At 65.4% G+C, this 22065-nt stretch overlaps 1 protein-coding gene across 3 annotated transcripts in view; it reads right to left on the bottom strand.

The window, feature by feature from the left end:
- Positions 1–64: 64 nt before the first annotated feature.
- DENND1A (DENN domain containing 1A) overlaps positions 65–22065 on the bottom strand; it is a 549524-nt gene continuing 527523 nt past the window's right edge. For all 3 annotated transcript variants that reach the window (XM_055143062.1, XM_055143108.1, XM_055143161.1), the window contains 4 exons: positions 17410–17498; positions 5963–6091; positions 3079–3334; positions 65–2039 (listed from right to left, as the gene is read on the bottom strand). In XM_055143062.1, coding sequence (XP_054999037.1) covers positions 936–2039; positions 3079–3334; positions 5963–6091; positions 17410–17498 — 1578 coding nt within the window. In that variant the 3' untranslated portion in view covers positions 65–935. The remainder of the gene's footprint in view (positions 2040–3078; positions 3335–5962; positions 6092–17409; positions 17499–22065) is intronic.

The following is a 22065-nucleotide window of genomic DNA, read 5'->3' as shown; positions in this document are numbered from 1 at the left end:
CGGGGCACACGAGGGGCAATGCTGGCGTGTCCCAGACGTCTCTGACGGGAGGGGAGGCGGTCCGTATTGTCACTTCCTTTATTGAAACTAGTCGATTTCAAGATCCATCAAATCAATAAAGTGTAAGGAAAAAGAAAGACAAAGGGAACAGAAACGAAACGTTTTGGCTGAGCTTTGGTGATGCTGGCCTCGGGCACTCCTGCGCTGGCGAGAATGGGGGGGGGCTGGCACGGTGCCCCCTGCCCCCCTCCTCCCTCCAAGTTGGTCTGCAGCTCCCAGGGGCTGGACAGGTCGCTGACACCTGCCCCCCAAATCCGGGCAGCCGGGAGTCCCCGTCTCACTGTGACCATCCAGGTGGCGGCGGGGGGGGGGGCACCTGCTCCTTTTGGCTCTACCCGTGATGTGCCGCCCCCACCCCCGACCTGGGGCCCGAGTCCCCCGATGGGGCCCGATGCAGCTTCTCCTTCTGCCAGCCGGAGTTGCTGGTGCTGCTGACCCCCACGAGCAGGGCTGTCTCGGGCTGTCGCGGGCTCTCCCGGGGGGGATCCCTCAGCACCCACGTTCTGGCCCGTCCGGGAAACGAGGACCGGTACGGAAGGCGGGTGTGTCCTGCTCGAGGCAGGCCCTCCGGGGGGCGCCTGTGCCTGTCCAGGTGGGCTGGCAGCGTGGGGCGGCAGGGGGGCAGGGGAGCGGAGGCCCCCGAGAAGCCTCACAGCCCCCGATGGAAGGTTCCAGAAGGAGGGTGGGTCGGCAATCACCCACCGGACTGGCTGACTTCTCTAGTGCAAAACCCAGCTGAGGTGGTGTCTGGGGGGGCAGGGCTCCTGGCTGGCCTTCGGCGGCCGTGGTCGGTGTGGCAGGACCAGGGGCCGAGGAGCCCCATCCCCCCCCCAGCAGCGGGGCGCGCAGGCGCAGAGCGGCCGCCGGGCCGGGGCTCACTCGAACGTCTCCCACTGTTTCCGCAGCTGCTCCACCGAGCCGGGGCCGGGCGCCGGGCTCACTTCCTGCCGGGTCTTCTGCAGCAAGTCCTCGAAGGGGTCTCTGGGCTCCCGAGGGGCGGCGGCGCCCGGGCCCTGCGGGGGCTCCCCGGGCCGCGCGGACAGCCCCTGCTTGGCCTCGGCCGCCCTGGCGCTGGACCGGGCCAGGGGCAACGTTCGGATCCTGGACGGGGGCACGGTCGGGGGGCCCAGGGCCGGCAGGGGGCCGGCGTGGGCGCTCGCCGGCACCTGGCCGAACAGGTTGGGCATGGAGAGGGCCGAGAGGCCGGGCTGGGGTCTGTGCGGGCCGCAGAAGCCCGAGGCCGGCAGCAGGAGGCCGGGCGCAAACGCGGGCGCCAGCGCGGGGGCCGCCCCGAAGGGCCGGGCTGGCGTGGACAACAGAGGCACCGTCGGCAGGAAGGGGTTGAGGGCCGGCTGCGGGAAGAGGCTGGGGGTGCCTGCCGGGGGGAAGCTGAGCTGCGGGGTGAAGGGCGAGGCCGCGCGGGGGGCCGTCGGGGCCGGGGGGAGGCCGCTGCCCGGCCAGGCTGTGCTCAGGGGGTCCAGGAGGGCCAGCAGGCCGTCAGGCCCCGAGCCCGCAGCCCCAGGGGCCAGGCTGAGCGGCCGCAGCAGTTCTGGGGGCCCCGAGGGGGCTGCCGTGGGGAGACCCCCCGGGAAGGGCCTTTCCCGATCCACTGAGTCAGCGAGGGCGGGGCCCACCGCCTGCAGCTTGGTGGGGCGGGCAGCGGCCGGGGGCGGGGGCACGATGCCCAGCTCTGGGGTCTTCCTGCCCTGGGGCCGGGGGATGGTGATGCTGCCCGGGGTGGGGGGGAGCCCCTCCTCCTTGTCGCCCGGGCCCGCGGCGCCGTCCAGGTTCTGCGGCCGGCAGGGCGGGGCCCGGGAGCCCCCGAGCAGGGCCGCGGGGGTCGCGGGGGAGGCGGCGGGCGGCTTGGTGGGGATGGCCATGTCGTCCTGGCCCAGGCTCCAGAGGCTGCTGTAGGGGTGGGCGAGCTTCAGGGCCGCAGGCAGCCCGCGGCTCCTCTCGCTCCTGCCCAGGTCCAGGCGCTGTGGAAGGGACACGGGGGCGGGGCAGTGAGCACAGGGGTCCCGGGGCCCCCCCCTCCGTAAGGGCGGCCCAGCCAGCTCGAGGCTGTCCACACTCCAAGCCCCGTGTCTCTGCTGCACCCTGGGGCTGCCAAAGTCCCACCCTAACATGCTGGTGGACGCCAGGACGCTTCAGGATGACCACTGTGTGGTCAGGGCCTGGCCTGCTCGTGTGTGCATGTATGTGTGTGTGTGTGTGTGTGTCTATGTATGTGTGTGTGTGTGCGCATGCCCCATCTAGAAGTGCTCAGGGCTTGCTGGTGCCAGGGATTGAACCCCAGGGTTCCCACATGCAAAGTCACGCTCAGGGCCCCTCGCGATAGGACAGGGGCTAGGATGTTTGCCTGGGGTCCATCCCCAGCCTCCCATTTCTCCCGAGCCCCTCCAGAAGTGCTCCCTGAGCACAAAGCCAGAAGTCAGGCCTGAGCACTGCCCCCGGGTGTGCTCAGCCTTCCGAGCTCTCCCAGGCCTGGGTCTTGCATACACGGGAGCACTTTCAGACACCCCGAGCCCAGCGGGGCTAGCAAGACGTGGGGTGGACCGGGCCTGGGAAGCAGCTCAGCCGCTTACGAGTGACACAGAGGGCCCCCTCGGCCCCCCGCCCCCGTCAGTTTGGCCTCAGCAGCAGGAGCCCTGCCGAGACCATGTTCTTTCTGGCCCTGCACGTGTGCGGGGAGCCCGTGACCCCAGGCCAGCAGCCAGCAGCCCGCTGGGGCCCGGACACGGGGTGCAAGGGGCGGATGGTTCCCGTGGGAGGTCTCGGGCGAATGACCCAGAGCCCAGCAAGCCGGATCCAGACGGAGGCGAGCTGGAGGCGCAGCCCTGCGAGCGCCAGCCGGGGGCCCCAGACAGAGCCACAGCGGGGGGCCACATCCCCACAGGCTCTCGGACGCTGGACAAGCCCCAAGAACCCTCCGCTTCTCCTTCCGCCTAGACGGCTGTTGCAGGAAGAGGGGGCCCTGCTCCCGGCACCCCCCCGCCCGCCCCGCCCCTTCCCTACCTGGTAGTCGAAGGTGCCCGGCTGCTCCCTCAGCTCTTTGGGGGTCCGGAGGTCCTCCAAGCTCTTGGCCTGGCCCAGCGGCTGCAGCGGGACCTCCACGCCCAGGCCGCTGAAAACATCTTCCAGGAGGTCGATGCTGGCTGCCCGGTCAGGGGGCGCCGGGCCAGACGCCCCCGGCTCCCGCACCCGCTGCTCAGGGCTCTCGGCCTCCCCTTCGGCGCTGTCCGATTCCTTGAGGGTCCGGTAGGGCTGTGGCCTGGGGGTGGGGGGGGGTGCAGGCAAAACAGGCGGGGCTGTGCCACCCAGAGCCGTCTGGGCAGGACCCACGAGCTCGGGGTCCCCCAGAGGCACCCTCAGGCCTGACTCCGGGCTGCAGGTCTGAGGCTGTGTGTGGACTCGGACCCCCACTGGCTGCCTCGGGCCAGCTGCTTGGGCGCAGACATGCCCTGGGGCCCCCTGAGCTCCACCCAGCCCAGCCCACCCCCCACAAGTGGCTCCCTGGGCAGTTGGACCCAGACGCAGGGAGAGGCGGGTAGTAAGACTCAAACCCCTGCCCCCCCTTCGCCAGCCTGCCCTCGGGCAGAAGTGGGGCTCTGGGCGGACAGAACTGGAGAACCCCCCCCAGGGACCCTAAGATTCCCCGGGGGGGCCTGCTGGGTCTCCACCAGGGCTGACGCTGGTTCTGGCTCTGCCTGTGTCACCTCTGGCAGTGGGGCGCTGGGGCGGGTCCCCCACCCTCTGGCAGAAGACGGAGATGACGTGAGCTGGCACAGAGCCGGATGCATAAAACTGCGGCCAGGCCCAGGTGGGGCCCTGGCGGCACCTCCTCTGCGTTCCCATCTCACCAGCGTGGGGACTGAGTACTGAGATCAGAGCACCGGAGCGGGGTAACCCCTGGCCCAATCCTCCAAGAACCAGAGACGGCAGGGGGCCTGGGGTCGGGTGGGGCGAGGGCGCCACCTGCTGGTCCTGAGCAGGTCCTACAGGGAGCCGGCCGAGCAGCGGCCACTAGAGGCGCACTCGGGTCTCCGAGGCCGGCCCTGAAGCCGGACGGATCTCTAAGGCCAGGTCACTGCAGGGGGAGGCCGGGTGGTCCCTCCTCCCACTTCACAGAGCATCCAGAGCCAGGCGGGCAGGCGGGAGTCTGGCCATGGGACAGGGGTGAAGGAAGCGGGGCAGGTTCCCGTGGACACACACAGTCTCAACTGCCCCAGCTGGGCGCTCTGTCCACTCTGCTAGTGGTGGGGACGCTGATGAGCCCGGAGGGAAATACGGGGGCGGGCAGCAGCCTTCATCCGCAAGGGGCTTCAGCTGGCACCTGGGCGCCCACCTCGTCTGCCGATGGTTCTATCATCATTTTAATTTTATTTTTAAAATTTGAGAAACTTTTTTTTTTTGAGTCATACCCGGTGGGGGATGCTCAGGGGTTACTCCTGGCTCTGTGCTCAGGAATTACTCCTGGTGGTGCTCAGGGGAGCAGATGTGGTACTGGGGATGGAATCTGGGTCGGCTGCATGCAAGGCAAATACCCTACCCACTGCTCTCTCTCTCTCTGGCCCTATTCCCCCGCCCCCCCTCCCCCCCCCCCCCCGCTCCTAAAGGTGGAAAGTGAGTCTCTCTGGAGAGAGAGCTGCAAACCTCCCACCCCCATGGGTAGAGGCGGGAGAGGCAGGGCTGGCTGGTTTCTTAGAGGACAGAGGCTTAACCCTGGGGACTGCCCCAGGGGAGTGGGGCCAAGGAATCTTGAGGGGGGGTGGAGGACAAAGCAGGGGCAGAGCCAGGCTTGATCCTGGTACCCCACAGAGTCCTCTGAGCCTACCAGGAGCACAGAGCCAGGGTTGGTGCTCCGGCCAGAGCCCGGAGTAAACCCTGAGCACTGCCAGGTGTGGCCCCAAAGTGAAAAAAAGGAGGGGAGGGAGTGAACCCCTCTTCTGTAAACTAGTTTTATTTATTTTTTGCTTTTGGGGTGACATCCAGCGATGCACAGGGGTTACTCCTGGCTCTGCACTCAGAAATTACTCTTGGCAGTGCTCGGGAGACCATATGGGATGCTGGGAATCGAACCCGGGTTGGCCATGTGCAAGGAACACGCCCTCCCCTCTGTGCTATCGCTCCAGCCCCTGTCTTTAGCGGTCCACCCCGAGGGCGTGCAAAGGGTGTGCAAAGGCAGCTGCTCCTCTCAAAAAGTCCCCGCTTAGGAACCTTCTAGAACCTACTTAACAAGCGCTGCCTTCGCCCCAGCAATGACATACTGGCAGTGGCAAAATCTGGCAAAGAAGGAGGCTCCCAGGAAGCCAATTTGGGGGCACAGTGGCAAGCAGGGGTGAGAAAGAACCTTCTGCTTTGAATTGTGATTGGCAGCTTCGGTGACGCGTGATGGGGCCGGGGCTGAGCCGGGCGTTGGGCCCTGCAGGACGCCCAGCCCTGGCCAATCAAGTCAGCCTTTCATCCTTCCTTTTTTTTTTTTTTTTTTGTGACATCAGGATCAAGCCCAGGGCCTCACTCCCTTGAGGCAGAAAAAGGCTCTACCCACTGAACTACCTGCCCCTCTCCCCTCCCCCTTCCAGCGGTCAGACCCTCCAGCTCCCCAGATGCCCGAGCCATGCTGAGACGCTGAGACGGGGCGGGCGTCCGGGCTTCCTCCTAACAGCCCTGTGCAGCCCACCCCGCTGGCACCCAACTCCAGGGGCGCAGCCCCCAAGCGTGCACGGGGATGAGGGCACGGGGCGGGATGAGAGACCCCTGCAAGGAGGCGCTGAGACAGAGGCAGCTCCCGACACCCCTCCACCCCCCAAGGGCCTGCAGCACCCCTGCCCCCCCCCACTGTCCCGCCGGCCCCAGAGAAGCGTCACCAAGCAGAGAAGGGCCAGAAGGAAGGAGAGACCATTCAAAGGGAGCGGAGAAGAAAAAGCTTTCGGCGAAGCCAGAGCTGGGGCCCTCTTCCCGCGGGCGCTCGTCCTCCGAGGAGTCTTCGGAGAGGAAGACGGCATAGTGGCCCGAGGGCTTGGCCGGGCTGGGCCGGGGAGACAGAGAGGAGAGGAGAGTTAGCAGGCGCCCCAGAACTCGGGCGGCGGGCAGCCAGGGGTGGGGGCTCCCTGCAGAGAGAAGCCCCCTCCACCCCGCCCAGCCCAGCAGGCAGACCAGAAACGGTGGGTCCCGTCACCCCCCCCCCCCCGCCCCGGGGCCTGCTGGGGAGGACAGGTCCGTCTGCTCTCGGCAAAGGGGTGCCACCCCGATGTCCGCCACGCGGGTCTGGGAAGCAGGCAGGGCACGCCGGCTGGGCATCGACATGTGGCCACAAGGAGAAGGTCAGCAAAGCGGGACACCATGCCAGTGCCCTTGGCCTGCAGGAGGGGACGAAGAGAGGGAAAGGGAAAGAAAGAGGGGGAGACAGAGAGAGAGAGAGAGAGAGAGAGAGAGAGAGAGAGAGAGAGAGAGAGAGAGAGAGAGACAGCTGTGGGTGGAGGGAGAGAAAGGGAGAGGGAAAGAGAGCTGAGGGAGAGAGAGAGCAGGGAGAGAGAGAGAGGGAGAGAGAGAGCAGGGAGAGAGAAAGGAGAGAGCTAGCTGGGGGGAGACAGAGAGAAGGAGAGAGCTGCAGGGGTAAGAGGAGAGCGAGCTGTGGGAGGGGAGAGAGAGAGAGAGAGAGAGAGAGAGAGAGGGAGAGAGAGAGGGAGAGAGCTGCTGGGGGAGAGAGGGAGAGAGCTACGGGAGGGGCGGGGGAGGGGAGACCCGCCCGTGCTTCTGGTCTGCCTCTGTGCCTCTTTCTGCGTCTTCCTTACTTTCCCCTCAACACGCATGTCTAATCCGGGAAGCGGGGACAGGGCAAGAGAGAGTGGGGGAAGCCCGCGCAGAAAGGGCTGGGAGGCTGGCAGGGAGGACCCCGGCACTTCACCTGTGATGTGGGATGGAATACTCCTCAGTATAAAAAACGCACCTCCCGTGCCAGCCACCGCCACCGGGGAGTGGCCCTCTGCTTGTGCACATGTGTGCGCGCACACACACACACGTACACATACACATACGTATACATACATGCACGTATACACACAAGCCACACACATGCACGTATACAAACACATGTGTGCACACATGCACACACGTATATACACATGTGTATATATACACAGACACATGCACACAGATGCACGTGCACACACATGCATGTACGCACACTCACACACACTCACACTCACACTCACACACGGCCTTGAGGGACTTCTGTGATTCATGCATGTAAGGCCCGAAGCCAGTGGGTCCACACCTGCCCAGTCCCGGCCCGGGCCAGGGGCTCTGCCCTGGGGACCCAGGGACGGAAGGAGGCTGAGTGGCACCCAGGGCGGGGGCGCTGCGCTGCCTCGTGTCGCCTTCCTGTGCCCCTGAGCACGCGCTCCCCACTCTGCTGGAACTCAACTCGGCATTTCACAGCCTCTTCCCACCCGGGACCCCCTTCCCGTGCTCCTTCCTGCAGCCCCCCGGCCCCCGCGGTGCTGCCGGCCAGCCCCGTCTCACGCCTGTGTTTTCACCCGTATCCGGGAATATCCGGCTGAGAAACGCGACTCAGTTTCGCGCTATTTCGGGAAATCCAGGTGTCCTGGCAGGGGGGCGCGAGAGCCGCTGCCATGGGGGTGGCGGGGGCGGAGGCAGCTCTGCTGTCCCCCCACCCCCCGGCGGCTGGGGCCCCGCTCTGCCCGCCGCTGCCCGAGGACTCGCAGGCTGGGGCGGCCTTTTCCAGTGATTAAAGAGCCACCAGATAAAGCAGGACCCGGAGAGGCCCAGGCGCCTCCAGACCCCCCGTGCGGCCCCCCCAGCCCCGAACCCTCGCTGCAGGCGAGAGCAGGGTGCAGAGAGGGGAACCGGGCAGCCCGTCGCCCCGTCCGGGCCCCTGGGGAGTCTCCCGCCGGACCCGAGGGTGGGGCGGACGGCCATAGCGTCCTGCCTGGACACTCAGCGGGCCTCGCTGGACTGCAGCCCCTCTGCCCCTGTGATGCTGGGCGCGGTGGGAGCACTCAGGAGTGGGCACCCCCGCTGCTCTGCAGGGAGCTGAGGCCTTCACCCTCACAGGCCCGCCTGCCCGCCAGAGCTGGGGCAGGACTGGGTGTGCCGGATCGGGAGGGGCTCCCCCACATCCTGTGGCTGCAGTTCCGTCACCTCCCTAGGCTGGTGTGACTGTGGGGGGTGGGGGGTGAGGAGGCGGCGAGGGGGGGCGGGGGGGCGGGGGGAGTCCCAACTGGCTCCAGCAGGAAACACAGACGGTTCCCGGCACTCGATCTGCACATGGAGAACATCAGGACATGTGTGAGACATTTGCCACGAGTGTTTTTCTTCAAGTTTTTTTTTCCCCTGGGGGGCATGTGGTCCAGGCTTTGGGTCACACGGGTCACCCTGATGGTGCTTCCATGGCCACGCACCTTCCACACGGTCCCCAGGGATGCCCTGGCAGCCCCCACTGCATGAAGGGGAAAAAATCAACACCGAGATTCAGAGAGGGACAGCCACTCGCCCTGCGTCACACAGCTGCCCGAGGCAGGGCTGGGAACTAGGTGGGGTGGGGGACACTGGCCGAGCCCCCATGCTGATCCCAGGGGGGCCTGAAATGGCACCTTTCGGGGTGGGGTCGGGGGGTGGGTGGTGAGAATAAGGGGGAGGTTTCACGAGGCACTGGTTTAAACCCGATTGCTTGGGCTCGCCCAGGAAACAGACAGATGTTTGTCAGGGATGAAGGACGCGCTGTCACCAACGTCCAGGCTTCAATTTTTTATTAGCTTAAGGCGGAATAAGAAGGCAGGGGGGTCGGGGAGAGGGGGAAGGCGCCGCTTCCCCTCATTAACCCAATTCAGCGAGTCCTCTGAGGCCACCGTGCCCGCCCGGCGTCTACCCCAGACGAGGTTGGGCGACAGGGCAGGTCGTGGGGGACGCGCCCCCCCCCCCGTGCCCCCCACCTGTCCGTCTGTCCGTCGACAGGCCGCCCCGCCCCTGCCCGCCCAGCTCCTGCGGGCTTCCAGAGTCGCTGTCGCACGTTGGCTCAGCGTGGCACCGCGTGTGCCCGTGACGGGGTGACAGGCGCGGCCGTCCCTCTGAGGACACAGTGTCGCAGACACGGGCCCGCTCGGAGCCTCTCGATGACGCTGGGATCACACCGGCTCCGTCTTCTAATGAGGAAGAAGATCTGCATTTCCAGAAGTCCTTTCTTTTCCTTCTTCCTTTTCCTTCTCCCTCCCCCTCTTCGTGTGTCACACGGCGTGGGCCAGTCAGCAGCACGTCACGCCGCCGGCCCCCAGCGAAATGCTGACAAATGTAGATTTTTCAAATTTAATTGACGTTTAGAACCTCCTGGAGGTGAGGAAGGCGGGGCGCGGGGGGGAGCTGCCAAGGCGTCGAGTGAGGTAAGGAGGGGAGCTGGGCGGGGTGCTGCACAGGGCCGCTCCTCTCCGGGGTGCGTGTCGGGGTCTCGGCCCCCTCCTGTGGGGTCGGGTGCAGGCGTGGCCAGGGCTTCTCTCCCCGCAGAAGCCCCCACGCCCCCCAGACCTCCTTATCGTCTCTCAGCCCCCGGCCTTTGATCGGCTGATCCGAAACTCGGGAGCGGGGACTCCTTAGGGACTCCGGCCAGCGCCCGGCTCAGCCACGACGTTCCAGTGCTCGCCCCAGAGCTGGGTTCGCCTGGTCGCCACGGGGTCTGGGCTCGTCCCTGCAGCTGAGGACAAACCAGGTGCCGTGGGCCTCAGGGTCCTGCCCAGGCGAGGAGGCTCCGAGTCACGGCGACCCGCCGTGACCTGCAGGTTCTGTGGGTCCTCCTGGCCCCTGCCTGTCACCAGGATGCATGTGTGCTCTAAGTCACGTGCATGGACAGGAGCCAGGGAGGTGGCTCAGCGGGACAGTATGTGCCTTGCGTGTGTGAGGGCCTGGGTTCGATCCCTGGCCCCACACATGCGCACACATAAACACTCTACAGCATGCCACAGAGATCATGTGGGGGTGTGGCGGGAAGCCCACAGCACCCACAGAAGGAGTGGCAGATGTGGGGCTCCATCGTGGGGCTCAGGGGGGCCAGGACCACCCCCAGTGGAGCTGAGGCAAAAAAGGGGCTGCGGTGCGGGCTCTCTGGGCTCTGCCATAGGTGGATGTGTGTATATATATGTGTGCACTGGCATGTGTGTGCATGCAAGCTTGTGTGCACAGGCATCTTCGTGTACGTGCATGTGTACGCACATGTGCACACACGTGTATGGATGTGCACGCATGTGAGCACACGTGTGCATGTGTCCTTGTATGTATGCAAGTGCACACAAATGTACACCTGTATCCATGTATATGCAGGCTCAGCTGTGCATGTATGTGCTTGTGTGCACGTGCGTGCATGTCCACATGCACATGTCTGCAGGTGTGTGTGTCCGTGAATGCGTGCTTGTGTGTGTGACTGTACGTGCATGCTCTTCCTGCCGGACCCTGGCCAGCTGGGGTCAGGGCAGGGCGAGACGAGCTCCTGCCCACTGCAGGACGGCGGGCCTGTGCGAGTCCTGGCCGAGGCTCAAGGGCGACGGGGGTACTGGCAGACACGTCCCTGACCCTGAAGGTCAGGGAGGTCAGCGAGGTCAGGGTGGCGTGCGGACGGCGGGCTTGAGGGCTGCCGTCCAGTGTCCATAAGCCCGTTCCAGCTGGCACGGCAGGTGCTTCCCGGTCACCCCCTCTTCAGGGCAGCAGGTGGCCTGGGGCAGCCGCGTCCCCCCGCCAGCTCTGCCGCCTCTCAGTGCTTCCTCGGTCTGGTCACTTGGGGGCATCCAGGAGCCCGGCTCTGGCTCGGGGGGCCAAGAGTCCACGCCGAGGACACACGGCTCCTGCTGGGGGAGCCCGGGCGGGGAAGTAGGGCTTGGGTGGGGTCCTCGAGGCGGGCGGGAGCAGGGGCTGCCACAGGGGGACGGCTCCGCTGTGAATGTGGGGCGCCACCCAGGCCGCGGGGAGCAGCTCCCCAAGCCGCGAGCTTGGAAACATCACGAAGTCACTTCTCGGCGACGTGCTGTCCCTGGGCTGGAGAGTTCCGTGCTGTGGGCCGGGTGAGGGGGCGCTGTTGGACCTGTGGTGCCCACCTGCACCTGGCCACTCGACCCGGGCTCCCACACGGGTGAGGCATGTGCCCCAAGCGCCGAGCTAGCTCCTGGGCTCCAAGCACCACGAAAGACAAGGCCAAGTCCAGGTCTCCGGCCCACCTGCTGCAGCCAGGCCCCCAGCCAGGTCAGCGCTGGGCTCGTGGGGCGGGGCAAGGCACGGTGGTGACCCCAGGTCACAGGGGGAGCCTGGGGGCCAGAGTGGCAGTGTCATCTCATTCTCTTCTGCACAGCGTCTGGGACACAATTGTTGGGGGTCCTGCTGCCAGGCGCGGGGCAGAGCTCAGGGGAAGGCTGCTGGCCGTGTCTCTTTTTTGGGTCACACCCGGCGATGCTCAGGAGTTACTCCTGGTGGTGCTTGGGGGACCGTAGGGGAGGCTGGGAATAGAACCTTGGTTGGCCGTGTGCCAGGCAAACGCCCTCCCCGCTGTGCCATCGCTCCAGCCCAAGGCCGTGTCTCTTGATCTTAATCTTCTGCGGTGCTGGGGTCATGCGGCGTGACTCAGGTGTGGGGGACTCCAGTTTCTTAGAAGTGTGAGTTGCTGCTTTGTATGTCTCCCAGAGATGGCTCATGGGCGTGGCCGCCAGGCTCCCGGGAGAACAGGGAGATGGGGGGAGGTGGCCCGTTCCTGACTCCAAGCGAGCAGGGAGATTTTAGTCACCAACCCCGCATGCCCGAGGTTTTCAGCAGATCCATCCTCGTGCCGGAGGGACTCATCCCGAGCCTGTGGAGATCAGCTTGGAGCATGGCGGCGGTTGGGTTCTAGAGGTTTTCGGCTGTCGGGGTCACCCGCCGCCCTCCGGGGTGCCCCGGGTGAATTCAGTCTGGTGCAGGGTGCGGGGGCGTCTCTGCAGCTTGGTGCTCTCTTCCGAGATTTATCTGAGTCTGGTGCTTTGGTGAGGGAATTCAGCCCAGCCGGCACAGCCTGTGGGGGCTCCTCAGACCGGGACCCCCAGCGAGCTCAGCTGTGGGGAGAGCAAAGCAGTGTGACCTCACCCCCCTTCCCGTGCCCGCTCGTGCTGCTGCTGTGAACACCAGGAGTTACGCCAGGCTCACCCGGGGGGCCCTGCCTGGGGTGGTGGGGCCACGTCCCCTCTCCTGTCTGTGCCCTAGAGATCCACCCGGTTCCGTGGCTGGGGGTCCCGGATAGAGGACCACACTGGTGGTGCTTAGAGATCCCTTCTGGCTCTGCACTCGGGGACCACTCCTGGCGGTGCTCGGGGGACCCTCTGTGATGCTGTGGATAGAACCCAGGTTGGCGCGTGCAAGGCAAGTGCCCTACCCACTGTACTCTCTGCCCCCAGCTACCTTTTCTTTGAAGCCGGGCCAGTGAGGGCAGGGGAGGGGGCTTGGAGATTAGCGCCTGTGTTGAAGTGCACGCAGGAGTTTCCACCACTGGCACCACGGAGTAAAACAGAACCCCAAATAAACAAGAACAACGAGGCTCACGAACGACCCCCACCCGAAGCACGGCAGGAACTTCTCGCTAAGGGGGGGCCAACTACCCCACGGCTAACAGTGATCCAGAACGAGAAAAGATGCAGAGACCACCAGGGTGCTGACGAGGCATCGCCCAAACTCTGAAAGCCTGGAACAGTCTTGTTCATGGCAAGCCGACAGGAAGACAGGAAGAGAGGAAGAGAAGAGAGGAGAGCCACAGCAGTCTGTCTGTCCCCGGGGCCCCGGGCGAGTCGTGGGGTCGGGGTTTACGTACACCTAACACAGAGTCTCTGCAGTCTGAACTCACGGAGGGTGGATCTAGAGAGTTACTCGCCCCTAAGAAGCCGCAGTCCTGGCATTGAGCATGAACTGCCCTCTGGCCCCTCATCCCAGGATGGTGTTGGCTTATTTTTTATTTTTTTTTGCTTTTTGGGTCACACCCGGCAATGCACAGGGGTCATTCCTGGCTCATGCACTCAGGAATTACCCCTGGCGGTGCTCAGGGGACCATACGGGATGCTGGGATTCGAACCCGGGTCGGTTGCGTGCAAGGCAAATGCCCTACCCGCTGTGCTATCACTCCAGCCCCTAGTGTTGGCTTATTTTTAACCACAAAGACTCATCCGCACCGGGGCTGCAGCTGACCTGGGTTCGATCCCCGGTATCCCAGATGGTCTCCCCAGCCCTGCCAGGAGTAATTCCTGAGGACAGCGCCAGGAGCAACCCCACCTGGCACCGCTGGGTGTGGCCCCCAAAACCAAACAAGTCACCCACAGAGACGGGTTTGGCTTGAATCTGGCCCAAGGTGGAGGCGGAACCCAGGCTCGTGGACTCAGGGCGGCAGAACCTGGGTCATTCCCACCAAGGACAAGGACTCTGCCCGGGCCAGTGGGTTCCGAGTCAGGCGCTCAAGGTCAGACATGGGGTCTTGCGGGGTGTGGCTGGCTTGGGATTCTGAAGACGGGGGTCTCCCCGCTGCCCAGCGTGCCCAGGAAGCTGGAGGAAGGCGGAGACAGCGTGCCACGGCGCGGGGGTCCCTGAGTGCCCATGGCGGTCTCCCCGCGGGGGACAGGTGGCAGAGTCGCCTGGTACGTGTGACTCCGCGGTCACTGCATGGTCCTGTGGTCACCGCATGGTCCTGCGGTCCTGCAGGTGGGCGGTACTGAGGGGTCTCTGGCGTCAGCTGCCCGGAGAGCCGAGGAGAGGGGAAGCCAGGGCACGGCAGCCCTGGCACACACCCTGTCTCTGCCCGCCAGCCCTGGCACACACCCCGGTCTCTGCCCACCGTCCCCTTCTCAGGGGGGCGGGGTCTGTGGCCCTCGCCTCGCCCGGAGCCTCTCCATCCCGCTCGGGGATGCTCCTGGTTGGCAACTGGGTCCAGGGCCAAAAGCCCCGTGGGGGCAGGAGGGGGTCCCCACATCCAGGCCCTGAGAGCCCAGCGCGGGACAGTCTTGCTGGGCGCCCCTGCCTCGGTGTCCCCCACACGCCTGACAGGAAAGCCACCTGCCTCTCCCGAGTGTGCACATCAAGTCCCTTCTCCTTCCTGCCGCTCGGGCGGCGGGGGGACGCCCGGCCAGGTGTACCCTGCTTCCTCCAGGCCCTCCTAGTTCCACTCTAGGGCCGGTGCCCCTGGTGCCACCCCCGAACTGTGGAGTATGGGGGGGGTGGTCCATGCCACAGTGGATGGAGCTGGGAACCGGCAGTGAGCAGGGGGCAGTGGCAAGTCCCAGCCCTAGTGGGCCAGGCCGGGCGAGTGCCCAGCCGCGCTGGCTGCGTGCTGGCCTCTGACCCCGGCCCCTCTGCCTGCGACCCCCTTTTGCCCTGGGAATCCCAAGCTGAATACTAGCGGAGGCGTGCCCCGCCGGGAGGGTGCGGGCCTGCCTATTCCTCAGCTGACTTTCATCCGGTGGAGGGCGACAGAGCCGGCGGTGGGGTCTTTCGGAGAAACGGTCCCCTTCCTTGTGGGTGCTGGCTGCAGGGTCCCGGGGGCGGGGGTGGGGTGCTGGGGTGCCTGGACCCCGTGATGCCATCTTCCCGAAGCGCTTCCAGCAGCCAGGGAGTGGTTTCCGGGGGGCTTGGGCAGTGACGGGCTGGTGCAGGCAGGGCAGGGGTGGGAGGGGGAACCTCTCCGGAGAGCCTGCCCGGGCACCCTGTCCCTGAGCCGTGTCCCTGAGCCGGGGGCGCGGCACGCGTGTGGCTCCGGGGACGGGAGAGGGAGAGGGACGGCTGGCCTGAGGGCTCTGGGGCAGTCCCAGCGCTGAGCCACAGCTGGTGGCCCTGGAGGCTGCATTTTTATTTCAGGGGGGGTGGGGCGGGGGTTGTGTTCCAGCTGCGAGCTGAGAGAGCTGGGGGATGGAGCCCTTCCCTTAGCGTCGAAGACCCCACGTCTCTTCCACATCTCTGACCCCCCAGGCTCCAGAGACACTTCCAGATTGTGTGGAGACAAACATCTGTGATTCTGGAAAATCCAAGTCCACTTGGAAGCCGGACCCCTGGCCCCACCCCGAGGGGCAGTGTCGGGCTGGGAGTGGGGGGGGGAGAGGAAACCGTGTGCCACGTCACGGCTCCTCCCAGCACCCAGGAGACCGGCAGGTGGGTGGGGCCGCACTGCCCCCCCACCCCCAATGCCACTCCCCGGGATGCTATTTTATGAGGAGTCTGTTTTATTAAAATATTTTCCGCTGGGTGCTTCCTGTGTTTCGAGAAGCTGGTCCTGCCAGCTGGAGCCGCCAACGGCTGGGAGAAACACGCCGAGCGCTTGTGGTGACATGGCGTGTGGAAGTGGAGAAGCGCCGTCGGGGGTGGGGAGATGCGGGGCTGGAGGGGGGCACCGGGAAGGTCCCCCGAGTGGTGGAGAAAGTCCCGCCTGTGGCTTCCTGTCCCAGCCAGACTGCCCCCACACTCCTGGTGGCTCTTCCCAAGCTCACACGTTGCTTGAACAGAAATTAAAAAAAAAAAAGGCGTCCTTTAGAAAAGACACGATAATGGGCCAGCCAGAGTTTGGTGGCAGACACAGAGGGGGTGTGGCACCCCCAACTCGGCTGGGAAGGACGCAGGTAGCCCAGCCTGGCCTCTGGCTGGGAGCCGGCGAGATGCGGTGATGCTGCTCTGGGAAGGTAGGGGGCGCTGTTGGTCGGGGGAGAAACTGCAAGGCAGACGCCAACCCTGCCTGTGCACTTCTCTGCCAACAGTCCCCCTGGCCCCCAACAGGCTTGCGAGGATTCCACGGTTTTAATCCCCCCCCCCCCCCGGTTGTTTATTGAGCGACATCTGGCAGTGCGCAGGGCTGACTTCTGGCTTTGCGCTCAGGGATCCCTCCTGGTGGGGCTTGGGGTGCCATACGGGGTGCCGAGGGGTCAAACCCGGGTCTGCTGTGTGTGAGGCAAACGGCCTCCCTGCTGTCCTACTGCTCTGGCCCCAGCTTCCACATGTTCGTTTGAGTTGTTTTGCCTTTTGCCTTTTCGGGTCACACCCGGCGATGCTCAGGGGTGACTCCTGGCTCTGCACTCAGGAATGACTCCTGGCGGTGCTTGGGGGACCGTATGGGATGCCAGGGTTCGAACCTGGGTCAGCCACGTGCAAGGAAACACCCTACCCGCTGTGCTATCGCTCCGGCCCCAGATTCCATATGGTTTTAAAGAAATGGCTTTAAGGAAAAGTGACTTGATCATTTCATCCCCTTAACCAGAAATCTGAGACCATGCAGCAGTCCCACGCTTTCTCCACTAGGGGGCAGCCAGAGCTCACAGCGGCGGGGGTTAGGGACCCATGTCTACCGAGTCTTGCATTCCTATTGTGCCCATGCTAAATCCGCACACAACTTCACAGTCCTCAGTTCCAGGTGCCATAGAGCCAGGTGTCTCCGTCCTGTGCACGCACACACGCATGCACATACACATGTATGCATGCACACACATACGCACATATACGCACACACATATACACACGTGTGCACATGCACACACATGCACACGCACACACACACATATGCGCACACATGCAATTTCTCAGGCTGCAGGGTCAGTGGATTCTGTGTCCATGCTGCCTCCTCTGGGGAGACTAAGCAGTACACTCCGGGGGCAGCCCAAGTGCTTCCCCCCCCCCCCCCCGAGTTAGGCCCCCGCTGGGCACTTCCCAACCCTGTCCCACCTTTTGGCGAGCCCCTGCCATCTCCCCTCATCTCTTTCCCCGGAAGCTGGCGAGAAGTCACAAGCCAGGCCCTCCCCACCCAGAGGGCCCCGGGCCCAGGGACGAGGCTGTCCGCCTGCTCCCCGCCCCCCACAGTCCTGGTCCGAGGTGGACACTGATGCGCTTTCGCACGCTCTCCTGGAATACGCAGTGCTGAGAGGCCGGGGCACAGCCCCAGAGAGGGGCTTGGGGCCACGGGGAGGCGTGGGCGCCCGAGGGCGTAAGGACACTCCTCCAGGTGGCTCTGGAGCCGGGCACTGTCAGCTTTGAGTCCTCCTCCCTGCCCCCCAATTCTGGCGGCTGCCTGCACGCACCCACCTCAACTCCGGCCTGGCCACCGGGGCTCCGGGACCCACAGCATCGAGCAGTGCCCACGCCCCAGACTCGAGGGAGGCAGAGAGGCGGGGTCTGACTCCGCCCGCCCCTGTTCCCCTTCTGCCTCGGGTGCCCCTCGGTGCCCCGTCCGGGTGGCACTGCTCCTAAGCCAGCCCAGGTGCCCGGCCGGGCCTCTGGGAACCCCGGCTGGGGGTGGGGCAGCCGAGGGCACGACCCCCCAGGAAGAAAGCCATGCTGGCCCCCCACGGCGCGGATGGGGTGACTCACTGCTCAGGGCTGGGCACCGACGTCCTCCGGCCGTCCCCCGACAGGTGGCTCCTGGGCCTCTTGACGACGTGCGGGCGGGGCGGGCGCACCTGCGGGGCAGAGGGGACACGGCGGGCACTGAGCGGGCGGAGGGCGGGGTGGTCCCCGAGGAGGGAACTCTGCCTCCTGGGTGGGGGAGGGGCAGCAGGACTGGGGGTCTGCTCGGGCGGGGCGGGGCGGGGCGAGCAGGCCCATCTCCAAAGGGACGGGGTGCCTGAGAGCGTGATGCCAAGGCCCTGAGTGTCCGGTCTCTGGGGCCACTCCTGGGGGTGCTGAGAGGGATGAGCCCGGGGCTCCTCAGCCCTGACGGGGACCCACACCCAGACCGGCAGGATGAAGGTTCTCCTCAGACTCTAGGGCACATGCGCATTATCTGCTCTTTCCACGGTGGGACCGAGGACGCGCATTTCCCCAAGCATGTGTGTTGGGGGGGGGGCGGGAATGATGGCATTAGAGTGAGGGGCTCAGAACCACCTTCCAGCCCCCCCGCCCCGGGCAGTCCTGGAGTCCCCAAGCAGGACAATGCACCCCCTGGGACACCCCTCTCGTCATCCCTGGCCAGACTGCCACCTCGGACAGGCAGAGGGCACCTGCCATCCCGACAGCAGAGAGTGGGGCTGGCAGGGGGAAGGCTTCACATTTCTCTGAGCCTCAGAGAGTTCAGATTCAGAGAGGCCGTCGGCAGACCATGGTTTTTTTTTTTTTTTTTTAAACTTTTAATTTTTTTTGCTTTTTGGGTCACACCCGGCGATGCACAGGGGTTACTCCTGGCTCTGCACTCAGGAATTACTCCTGGCGGTGCTCAGGGGACCATAAGGAATGCTGGGAATCAAACCCACGTTGGCCGAGTGCAAGGCAAATTCCCTACCCGCTGTGCTCCTGCCCCCCCATACTATGGTTTGAAATCGGGGCTCACCAGCCGGGCGGGGGAAGGCTCTGAATTCCCTGCCTGTGAAAACCACCCACAAACCCACCCCAGGGCCTTGACTCCCCCTCTGCCAGTGAGATCAAAGAAGGGGGGGGTGGCACCCCCCTCAAGGCTGAGGGTCACGGGCAGGGGAGGGGGACAGGAAGGATCCCCAGGCTGGTCCCCTCGCCCTGGGCAGCGTGAGGACGATGGGGTGAAACCACGCGGGGACCCGGTTCCGGGCGCCGCGCTCAGGCCCCTGCACGCCTCGTCTGACCCAAGATTCTCCTGCGAGTGGCCAGTCTGGGCCCAGCCTGGCTTGGCGAACAAGCCTCAGCGGGCAGGGGAGGGGCAGGTGCATTCCTCGGAGCCGGCACGGCGGCGGTGGCGGCGGCGTTGGCGCTGGGAAGCCCTCTCAGGCTACACTGCACCCCCCTCACACCCCGGCAAAGTGGGGCGGGGGCTCAGGTCCAAAGCCGGGGTTCCTGGGGAGCACGTGAGAAGACGGTGTGGGGTGGCCTGGAGAGGGGCAAGCCCACGTGTCTCCCGGCACCGTCACTGCTGCCGGCCGCAGGGACCCCCACGACCCGTCCCCCTTTGTGGAGCGGACAGGGCACACCCCAGCCCCTCCAACGCCAGCTCCAGACCCCTCACGGGGGGGGGGGCACCAGTGCTCCCCATGAGGCTGTGCAAGGAGGGAGGAGGGGGTGTGAGGGCACCCTGCCCTGGGAGGGGGGGAAGCCCGCAGTGGGCGGGGGGCGTTCCAGGGACCCTCGTGCGGGAAGGCCTGTCAGCCCACGGAGGCTCCCGGCTACCACCAAGGCGGGTTGGCACCGGGAACTTGCCACTGACATGGGGGCGGGGGGGGTGGCGGCGTGGGGAGCGGAATTAAGTTTGTGGCAACTTCAACTGAACTTGCAACGTGGTGAAACATGGGAAAAAGAACAACAGAGCTAATTAGACGAGCTGAGCTGTCAGAGCGCGGCTGAGTGGCTCAGCGCCAACAAACAAAAGGACGGGCTGGCAATCAGCAGGGTGGGTGGAGAGACTGCTTCATTAGGGGTGACGCCGGCGACGGGGGGGGGGGGGGGCGCCGTGCACCCGGAGACAGCGGCCGAGTCACACACACCCCTGACCAGCCAGGACAAAGCCGGACCTCACCCCCCACCCCCCACCCCTACACACACAGACACACACACCCATCACGGAGGTACGGGACTGGCGTAGACACACAGAAGTGAAGGCACAGCACAGCGCTCTCTCTCTCTCTCTCTCTCTCTCTCACACACACACACACACACACACACACACACACACCCCAAGCCTTACAGCTACAGCCGCATCCAAGCACAGACAAAATGGTTTAATTAAGCCCCAATCACAAGCCAATGCAGACAACTGGCCCCTCACACCTCAGCCATCGCATCCGTCTTTCTGGGGTGCTCGTGGAGGGAGGGGGCGGGGGCAGCGGGAAGAAGCCACGCGTGTGTGCCCCCCACCCCCCTGTCCTCCAGTGTGTGTGTGTGCGCGCACGTGTGTGTGTGCGTGTGTGTATGTGCGTGTGTGTGCGTATGTGCGTGTGTGTGCGTGAGTGTGTGTGCGCGTGTGTATATGCGTGTGTGTGTGTGTGCGTGCGTGTGTGTGCACGTGTGTATGTGCGTGTGTGTGCGCGCATGTGTATGTGCGTGTGTATGTGCGTGTGTATGTGCGTGTGTGTGCGAGCGTGTGCGTGTGTGTGGAGGGGGTCGTGCCAAGCAGGATCTGAAGCTCTGCTCGAGGGGCTGGGGGGAGAGTTGGAAACGGGCCAATTCCCCACTGGATCCCAAACCTGAGAAGCCCGAGTCGGCAGGTTAAGTGTGCACTGAATACAGAAGCACCGAGCACGCTGGATTTCGACGCCGAGTGAGAGTGGTGCACAGGGAGCTCCTCAAACGCCCCACTGCGGCCCACCACGCCCCCCCCCCCACGCCGCCCCGAGACGCAGGCCAGGCCGGCTTCGGCTCTTCTCCTCTTTCTAGAAAGAGAAACCTAGATCCTCGGTCACCCTTGACCCCAGTGACCGGGGAGCCCCGGGCCCTGCCCCGCCAGGCCGGCAGCCCGGGAGCCTCAGATGGACTTAGGCCATAGGGTTCCGGGAAGGGGCGGCCACGCTTTCCCCGTGGAGGCCCCTGGACCATCCGCCAGGTCACGGCCCTAAGACTCCTCCGTCTGGGCCCCCCTGTGGCCTCGCTGTGGTCAGGACACTCGGGGGCAGGTATGCCCAGCGTGGGCCAGGAACGGCCTCTGAGCTGATGGCCCCACCCCCTCCAGGATGCTGTGAAGCCCATTTCACAGATGCTCACAGGAAGGTTGCAGAAGGCCCCTCAGCAGGGTATGGACAAACACAGACGGACAGACGGACGGAGCTGTCCCTCACCCGGGGGCTGCTTTGGATCTCCAGACCCCGCGGGGAGCCAGTCATCCAGGGGGCAGCCTCTTGCCCCCTGCCAGAACCTTCCCCCGTGCCGCCCCCTCCCCCGCTTTACTGGTGAGGCCACATGGTCTGGCCTCCAGGACCTGGGGTTGGGGTTTCCAGGGAAGGGTTCTGACTCCACAGTGGGGCCCCGAGGTGCCCTGCCCGCCTCAAATCCTAGTGCAGGGGCTGGAGTGACAGCACAGCGGGGAGGGCGTTTGCCTTGCACGCCGCCGACCTCGGTTCCATCCCCAGCATCCCATATGGTCCCCTGAGCACCGCCAGGAGTGATTCCTGAGCACCGCTGAGTGTGGCCCCAAAACTAAACAATAAAAAAAAAAGATCCTAGTGTAACTTCTGTGGGGACAGAGGTCGCTGCTGAGAGCTTCTCAAAGGGGGTGGTGTTTTTTTGGGGGGAGGGTATACCCAGAGTCTCTTGGGGGACACTCCCAGTGAGTGTCTTGGGGGGCTCAGGCGGGGGCTCCTGCATGCAGGGCAGGCCATCGCCCCGCCCCTCCTACCTAGGGGCCCTGAGCTTCAGGGGCGGCCCCTGGTGGGCCGCAAGGGGCGGGAGCCACCTCCAGTCCTCCCCCCAGCGCCCGTGACGCTCCTCCTTCTCGCAGGCAGAGCTGGACCCAGCCGGACTCCATGGGACAGGCCGGGACGGGGAGGGAGCGTGGCCCGTGGGCGGCATCCTGAGGGTGTGGGGGATGAGCCTGAGCACCGTGTTGGCTGCGGGGGGGGGGGTGGGGAGCCCACTCAAGGGTGCTCCGGGGACTCCCGGGATGCCGGGACGAGGGGCTGGGGGGCCCCGGGGTGGGGGTGCAGGCCTGGCGGGGTGCGATGCCCAAGTCCATCTGGTCCCTCTGCGGCTGCGCATACAGAGCACCGAGGGTCACTCCGACCCCCCCCCCTCCAGAGCTGCAGGGCGGGCGCCTGCTTGGGAGAACGGAAACGCACAGGGCGCCGGGCGCGGTATGATGCCGGCCAGCTCCGACCCCCAGGGCGCAGGGGAGAATCGAGGGTCGGAGCACACACACCCGCCCCAGCCCCGGTTGTGCCTCCCAATCCAGGCTGAAGAACAGCACCGGAACACCTGGAATCGCGTGCACTCTGGCGCCCGCAGCGAGGGCCCCTGTGGTTCTCAGTGCCCTCCAGGCACACGGCGCCCACCGGGGTGCGGGCACGGGATGGAGCCGCCACCTTGGCCGCACCCCGCCCCGACTCTCGCCCACAGTAGGAAGAAAACACCAGAACC

The sequence above is a fragment of the Sorex araneus genome, chromosome 1 (assembly GCF_027595985.1).
Source record: "Sorex araneus isolate mSorAra2 chromosome 1, mSorAra2.pri, whole genome shotgun sequence".
NCBI lineage: Eukaryota > Metazoa > Chordata > Mammalia > Eulipotyphla > Soricidae > Sorex > Sorex araneus.
The sequence above is the reverse complement of the archived record's forward strand: the minus strand, read 5'-3'. Positions and strand labels throughout refer to the sequence as shown.